The following is an 8,356-nucleotide window of genomic DNA, read 5'->3' as shown; positions in this document are numbered from 1 at the left end:
CCAAAGGTACCAAAAGCTGCTCCAATGACCACGCTGTTACTGTGCTGGATCGGCCAACAGACCACCTGATCTGAACCCCGTAGAGGACCTGTGTTGTCAGGAGGAAGATGAGAGACACCAGACCCAACTCTGTAGACGACCTAAAGGCTGCTATCAAAGCAACCTGGGCTTCCATTAGACCTGAGCAGCGCCACACGCTGGTGGCTTCCATTGCCACGCCGCGTTCATGCAGTCATTCATGCAAAAGGAGCCCAACCAGGTACTGAGTGCAGGGAAATGATCATACTGTTCAGAAACCTGACATTTCTGTTTAAAATATCCTTTTTTTCATTGATCTTGTGTAATTTTCTAATTTTCTGAGACACTGCATTTTGGGTTTTTATCATCTATAAGCCACAATCATCAACATGTCAATAAATAAATATTGGAAATGTTTCCCTCTATGTGTAATAAATCTATATAATATATGAGTTTCACATTCTGACATGAGAGATGAAAAATATTGAACCTTTTAATAATATTCTAATTTTCTGAGATGTACCTGTACTTTTATTCAACAACGTATCACGTGACATTACATACAAGTTAATACAATCCAGTGTGTGTGTGGAGTCAGTGTGAGTGCATGTCTTATGAGAGTGACTCAGTTCAGTGAATGTGTTCTCTTTTCCAGTAAGCAGAGTTTTGATAAGAAGCAGATGTTCCCTCTCTTGGCTCAAAGTGGCGGTCCTCTTTCCAAAGATGTTGGCTTTAGAATTTCCTGTTATTGTGAAAACACAGCTTTCTCCTGAAAGACTGAGCAGAGTCTTAGATGCAGGCATCTCATAACTTTACAAGATGATAACTGTAAAACTTCATGAAGATTTATAAAGATGATAATAATATGAGATTAATAAAGACAGTAACATGAACTTTACCCCAAAACCAGCACATTGCAAGAAAAGCAAAGCAATATTTTTCTAAAATAATGTCTGCAAAAAGTTATGTAATTGGAAAAAAATAAGTTTTTCAATCATTTCACTATCAAATGGTTGAATCCAAGTTGGTAAATTCTGGATCTAGATTACTTTTCTTCAGAATGATGAACAGGGGGTGGCAGGTTTCAGTTCCCTCCCAGTCCAGCTGTGTCCCTTTGGACTGTAAGAGGGCCACCAGCTGCTGCTCTGTCGGGATGTTTTCGTGCTTCTCGGGCCACTGGCTGAGCCTACCACCGTGGTCTTATCTGGAGCCCCATGATGATAGTTCATCTTGGTGTTCTGCTGAAGTTTAGCTACTCATTTCTCCAGGTAGTCGATCCGCTTATCCTTCTCTGCATTCTGCATATGGAGAGATTTAACTTCTTAAGCCACCTGCAGGAGGTTTTTCTGCTGCAGCCTCACTGCAGAAACTTCCTCAACAAGAGATTTGAGTGACTTTTTAATGTTGTGAACTTCCTTGGGTGACAGCATTTTCTTTGGACCCATAGTTTGGAAGTTACTCCTCTCCCTCAACCATGAAGAAGCTTACCAAATATAAGAAATGAACACCTCATTTGGGTCGGAACGTTTGGATTGGTCAGAGTTTTTACAGATTTACAGTAAACTGAGGGGTCTGACTATATTTCTTATTGTTCATGATTACAGAATGTATAGACTACTATCAGGACGAGGAACCACTTCACCCAGAGGAAAAAAAATGTCTTTGAGCAACATTACCTACTAAAGCTTGAGGAAAACAAGCCCAAAAACATACAATGACCCAACAAGTGAGCTTGGCTGTATGGTCTTACAAAATGGTGCCAAAGTAGAGCAGGTGCAAAGACAAGCAGATGAGATGATAAACACTTTATCTGTCAAGAGTGACCCACATTGTCACCATTATTTCATCCAAAGACAGAAAAAGACAGTTTCTTTGGCCTTTTAGACATGAACTTTATGGATATGATGGACTGTGCTGTTTTACTTAATATTTCATATATTTGTGTTTACTGTGAAAATACAAATACACACTCAGTAATAACACTAAAGATTACTACCTGTGCAGGTTGTTTTAATGATACATGTGCAGTAAAATAAAAAAATCCAACTGTGATGTTTTTGGATGTTTAACATCCTAAGCTGTCCTGTGTTCCAGAGGCTGGTCAGCTACATAAAGCAGTGCTTCTCCAGAGTGGAGCCCACATCATCGAGGAGGTTCAGGTCTTTGAGAAACCACAGCCAGTCAAAAATCTGAAGCTCTCCATTCCTAAGGTTAGGATTAGTCGTTGTAGTAGTTAAAGTTAATAACTACCCTAACTGCTATTCAAAGCCAAGTTCTACTTCTTTGTGTCAGTAAAAATCTGGACAATGTTTTAATGTTCCTTTCTTTTCCAGGGAATGATCTATGTGGGGACATCGGAGGGAGTGGTGAGGATCCCTTTAGCCAACTGTTCCTTCTACTGGACATGTGCTCAGTGTGTTCTGTCCCGGGACCCATTCTGTGGATGGGATCATCTCAGCAGGAGCTGTGTAGAGGTCTCCCAGTCCCACAGCATCCTGTGAGTACAAAATAATGTCACAACCATGAAAACACATTGATTTATCTTTTAAGAAGAGTTTATTCCACACTCTGTTTACAGTAAATTAGAAAACTTGCTGTTCAATGTAATGAGGTCAAAGAAATTATATGAGAATCTAAAAAAAACCAAGGACTGCTCTGTTCACTTCAGAGATTCTGCTCTAAGCTTCAAGGTCTTAAGTTATGCTGCTATAGATGCAACAAACACTGGTGGAAGCCAGATTTAAGACAAGTCCTGGTTGTTCCTGCAGTCCTCATAAAGGATGTGGGTAGATGGGGAGAAAAAGTGTGGATGCAGGCAAGACCAGCCTCCACTCAAAGCTTCGTAGGATCCTGCTCACACACACAAGCAGCAGAACCATGACACAGGGACAGATTACAAAGATATCTGTCTTATCGATGTCACCAAACACTCTGGGAGCTTGCAACCCTAATCATATATCACATCTTAAATTTGCTATGTTGAACCTCTGCTGATATGTTCTGTTATAACTCTGCCTTTGTTGCAAATTAGTAGTTCAGGTTTTGGTCATTTCCTTGAAAATGAAGGTGTATTTGCATTAAAGTATTTACTGTTTATATCATATAGTTATCTTGGATTTCACTTGTCCATGGCTCCTGGTGGTGTTTCTCAGGTGCATTTCGGGGTTATACCTCACTCTCTAGGTCCCTGTTTTAGAAAGTTCAGCAATCTGTTAAATTCTGCATTTAAAAGTTTCCTGCAATATTTAGACTTCTTCTCACATCCCTTTCTAACACCGTAAAGACAAGAAACCACATGAGCATTAGCAGTTGTGTGGTAGGTCATCATAGCATGTTGTGTTTGGAAATCCTCCAACGTGGATCAGTTTTGGATTAAAGGAACAAAACAAAGCAGACAGAAAATGTTGCAACAACTGAAAACCTGATGTGAGGAGGAAAAACAAACTGAGTTATGTAAGATGAAGGAAGAAAACAAATGAGTTGATTTTTCCATTGTTTGAAGAGATGGAAACATGCAATCTAAAAGAAATGTATTTTCTAGTCACGATACAAATAGTTTGTTTAGAAACTATGTTTTGTCCAATCTTTTATATTTGATGTGATTTGATGTGATATGGGTGTATTTTGGTAACAGGGGCCAGGATGTGGATGGAGGGAACGTTGAACAGGCCTGCAGCAGTGTTCCTTTGACAGAGAGAACCAGATTCAGTCCCAGCAATCTGCCCATGGGTAAGTTTGTTTTATCTAAAAATGAAGAGACGTTTTCCTCACAGATAATGACTGTTTTAACATCAGAGCAGATTTGTGTTTCCTTGGGATTATGAAGCAGAGAGGAAAGTATGACATTGATGAAAACAGAAAGAAAAGCTGCTGTAAATATTTTTGTTGCTCATTTTTCTGTGTTTACAAGTGTTTCATATGAAGACAGTTTGTAGTTTTGTAGTTGACAGATCTGGTTCTCCTGTGATGACGGTGGTCAGCTGTGATCTGTATGTCAGCCTTGTGTCCTTTAGGTGAGTTGCTTTCAGTCTCTCTGAATGAAGTGGTGCATCTGAAATGTCCCGCAGCATCCCAGCTCTCCACGCAGCTCTGGGAGCGTCCAAATAGCCGGCTGTCATCGGAACTCTACCTGCACCTGAAGGACGGGAGTCTCAGCTTTGTGGCCACACCTGCCACCCTGGGTCACTACCTATGCCTATCCGTGGAGAATGGCTACCGCCAGACTATGGCCATCTACCAGCTCAGGCAGAAGAAAGCTCCCCCTGCTCCAACCAGCTACACCCAGTCTAGAAGACCTACACCTACCACACAAACTAGACCTGAACTTGGACCCAGACCTGGATCTGGACCATACACGCCTGGAGCAACTTGGCTTAAAATCCCAGCTGTAGGACCAGGAGGAACTAAACCTTCTGTGTCAGACACTCCTGTCACCACCAGACAGACCGACCTGAACGTGACGACATGGACAAAGGAATCCAGACAGAAGGAAGCGGAACTCCATGATTGGGGTCTCATGTTGACATCCCGGTGTTCCTGCTATCTGAAGGTGGTGGTGGTGGTGTCTTTGCTGCTGGTGCTCTGTCTCAGTCTGCTCATCACTGTCCTCCTGTATGTCATCAGAGAGCATTATCACCACAGGACAGCCCCCGTCTCTGAAACAGGACGTACAGGAAGCAGAGACTCCAACGTAGAAAACTCTGAGGACCAGGAGGAGGTTTTCAACAAATGTAATGGACCAATGCAGCATGTAGGCCACGGCAGGAGCGTCATCTGCAACGGCTCATTGCCAGGTCCCAAGGAACATTTACCAAATACCCCCATCTGAGGAGAGGGGGGACCATGGTACCATGGCTAATGACTTTCTACAGTCCAAGTTATCATAGTTACTGTCTGAGTTACTATGGTGACTGAGTTACCACGGTGACCATCCATGTCTTGTTTTCATAGCCAAAGTTCCAGATTTGGAGAGTGGGTGGGGTGGGGGGAGGTCCCTGTGATCCTTATTTGTAATGTTTAATGGTACCAGATTATCTTTAGGGACTTTTGAATATTATGCTGGAGCTCAAACTCCATCCAGACCCGACAGTCGATTTCATTTTATATCACCAGGAAATTAATATATCCGAACCGCTTAGTACGATTAAGGGTCACAGGGGAGCTGGAGCCTATCCCAGCAGTCACCAGGAACATCCAACTGAAATAAAGAAGAACGCTTTTCCAAGGGAGTCGAGCTTCATTTATTCATTTTCTGTGCTACTTTGTCCAATTCAGGGTTGTTGGGAAGCTGGAGCCTATCCCAACAATCATCAAGCGACAGGCAGGGTACACCCTGGACAGGTCGGCATACCATCACAAGACTAAGCAAATACAACAGTTAAATAAATTTTTAAAAAAAACAAAAAAAACAAAACAGTTAAAACTAAAAAATAAAATGGAAAAAAAAACATTTACAAACAGATGATAGAAACAAGTTCATTATTTGTTTTTAATTGAAACAATTTTCAATTTGGATGTAAAGGGGCTGACTGAATTGCGCTAATTAAGTCTTAATTCAGCTAATTAAGTCTTAATTCAGCTAATTAAGTCTTAATTCAGCTAATTAAGTCTTAATTCAGCTAATTAAGTCAGCTCAGTTAGTTTCCGCCAACATGCTCTCTTCAGAAGGTTCAATGGACAACCTTCTACAATCCTCTTCTTTCATCCTTTTTATCATGGGTTTGTTGGCAGTTGGTAAATGAGCCAAAAAGTGCATTACCGTCTTCTTCTGACTGAACTCAGGAAATTTGTGTGAGAGAAAAAAGACAAGAGCTTTTCTTTGTGCATGTTGTCTCCTTGTATGCATGGGACAATCGTTTCAACCCTTTCTTCAAATTCAGAAAAACAAAACACATTCTTAAATCTCCTTAATTAATTCTCGTGAAACGAGAGATGGTCACAGTTAATAGCACTGCTGCTAAAAAAAATGACTGGTCAACTCTCTCTAAAGACGACTTCTTGGAGTATTATAATAATACAGACAAATATTTAACGAGTTTTATTTACCGATCTATCTAAAGAAGCCATTTTGTGTAAGGATGTTAACTGCCAGAATGAGGAGACCTTTGTTCTCTGTACGGTGAAGTTGTGGCTGCGCTGTTTGATAGTGGTAAACCTTTTTACACACATAAGCGTAATAGGAAGCACAACATTAGACCTGGTTGGAACCAGCATGTAGCTCTGTATCATGCTGAAAGCACATGAAGCTTTAGACTCTGGGTCTTGGCTGGAAGACCGAGGCAAGGCCAAGAGCTTGAGCATAAAAAAACTTAACAATGCCAAATTTAAGTACGCTGTTTGACTAATATCCAAACAGGCTATGAGGGCTGATGCTATGGCCAAGAAAATGATGTGTAAAAATAACATCGATTTTTGGAAAGAGGTGAAGGCACTTAACTGTGGTCGACCCTTTCTTCCTTGCACTATTGAAGGCATATCTGGAGCAGATAATATTGCAACATTATGGGGACATCATTATGGCTCCCTGTTTAACTGTATAAAAAGGATCCATATGTGGAAGAGTATTGTTTGAATGATGAATCAATATGTATAAAGACACACGAGGTACATGGTACTATACAGAAACTGCCTAATAGCAGGGCCTGTGGTATGGATTCAATTACTGCTGAGCATTTAAAATATGCTTGTTTCAGGCTTGCACCTCTTTTAGGCCTTAATTTTACTGGTTCGCTGATTCATGGTGTACTACCAGACTCAATAATGTTCATTTTAATTGTCCAAGTTATAAAGAACAAAACTGTAAAAGTTGCCAGGATAATTACAGGCCCGTAGCATTAAGTATTAGCATTAGCATTAGCTAGCGTCTTATCTAAGGTTATTGAAAGAATCCTGCTTGATAGAGGGAGTGGGTATATTACTTCCCTTGATAATCAGTTTGGGTTTAAACCAAAGTGTGGCACTGACGTGTGTGTGTGTGTGTATAGGCTCTAAAAGAAATAGTGAATCTATAAAAGGCTAAAAACTCATCTGTACTCTTGTGTTTTATTGATGCTTCTGAAGCATTTGATCGAGTAAATCATAAAAAGCTGTTTATTAAGTTAAAACAACAGGGGGTGCCTGGCTATATAGTGAGGGTTCTTGCGTACTGGTATGCCCACCAGAAAATGTATGTGAGATGGGGGGGTAGTATTTCTGCCCCATTCACAGTGTCCAGTGGCGTTAGGCATCTTGTTATTTAACTTGTACATGAATGAGCTTTCAATGCGACCAACAGCATTTAACCCTGGCTGTTTGATTGGTGGACTGTTGGTGAACCATCTTATGTACGAGGATAATCTTCAGTCCCAGTAGCGCTGGGCTGCAGCAGCTCCTCAACATATGTACTGAACATGGCGTTGAACATGATATAAAGTATAATGCCCGTAAGAGAAGAGAAGCTGCGTTAATATGTAGAACCAAACAGGACAAATGGCTTAAGTTCCCAGTGTTTAAACTTGCTAATACACCACCTGAGGTCTGCCAAAAGGTTAAATACCTTGGTCATATTTTGAGAGATAATACTAGTGATGACAATTATATGTAAAGGCAATATTGTAAATTATATGCACAAGCTAACACCATCAAACGTAAAGTTTGCTTGTTTAAAGCTTATTGCACTCCATTTTATACGGCTCATTTGTGGTCTTCTTATAAAAAAAAGAAATCCCCCATGTAAAAGTTACAAGTTGCATATACTGATGCGATGAGAATAATCTTAAGAGTTCCCAGAGGTGGCAGTCCAAGAATGAGTACACTCAAAGCACTTTTAAGAAATTTGATGTTTAAATTTAGGCAACGTCTGGACAACTCTACAAACCGCATAATTTTAGCTCTCTCAAGTCCTTCTGAGAGTTGCTCTCAGTATTTATCCGGAGGATCCTCTGGTTGACATGTATTTATGTTAGCTGTTGTTGATGATTTTTTATGAGTTTATGTGTCTTCTTTGTCTTCTGTGTGTTCTTTTATGGGCTTGAGTCTGTTTTAATAAATTATCATTATTATTATTATTTATTTATTTATTTTTTAATGTCTTTATTCCACAACTTAACACCTTCTACAGACATAGAGAATCTTCTAATGGGGGTTCTTGCCATTGGAACTATGAAGTTAAATAACAAATAAACTAATATTCAAACTTGAGTCTCAGCCCACATAGAGGGATGGATTCTTCTCCCTTCCTGAAGCAGAAATGAGTTGAACGTTACCTGGGATCTTACATAATGCAGCTTCTGCAGAGTGCTGAGCTGTCTGCAGCGCGTGCAGCGCGTGCAGCGCGAGCCGCAGCATCAGTGGTGCTGCA

At 40.5% G+C, this 8,356-nt stretch overlaps 1 protein-coding gene across 1 annotated transcript in view; it reads left to right on the top strand.

The window, feature by feature from the left end:
* The window catches only part of sema4ab (sema domain, immunoglobulin domain (Ig), transmembrane domain (TM) and short cytoplasmic domain, (semaphorin) 4Ab), a gene marked incomplete at both ends in the record, with an annotated part of 49,194 nt that extends 44,348 nt beyond the window's left edge, over window positions 1-4,846 (top strand). The window contains 4 exons of the mRNA XM_079258795.1: window positions 2,113-2,228; window positions 2,352-2,515; window positions 3,653-3,747; window positions 4,032-4,846. Of these exons, the coding sequence (XP_079114921.1) occupies window positions 2,113-2,228; window positions 2,352-2,515; window positions 3,653-3,747; window positions 4,032-4,846 (1,190 nt within the window). The remainder of the gene's footprint in view (window positions 1-2,112; window positions 2,229-2,351; window positions 2,516-3,652; window positions 3,748-4,031) is intronic.
* Between the last annotated feature and the right edge of the window lie 3,510 nt (window positions 4,847-8,356).

Source organism: Telmatherina bonti, assembly GCF_933228915.1.
Source record: "Telmatherina bonti genome assembly, chromosome: 19".
Classification (NCBI taxonomy): Eukaryota; Metazoa; Chordata; class Actinopteri; order Atheriniformes; family Telmatherinidae; genus Telmatherina; species Telmatherina bonti.
The sequence above is the reverse complement of the archived record's forward strand: the minus strand, read 5'-3'. Positions and strand labels throughout refer to the sequence as shown.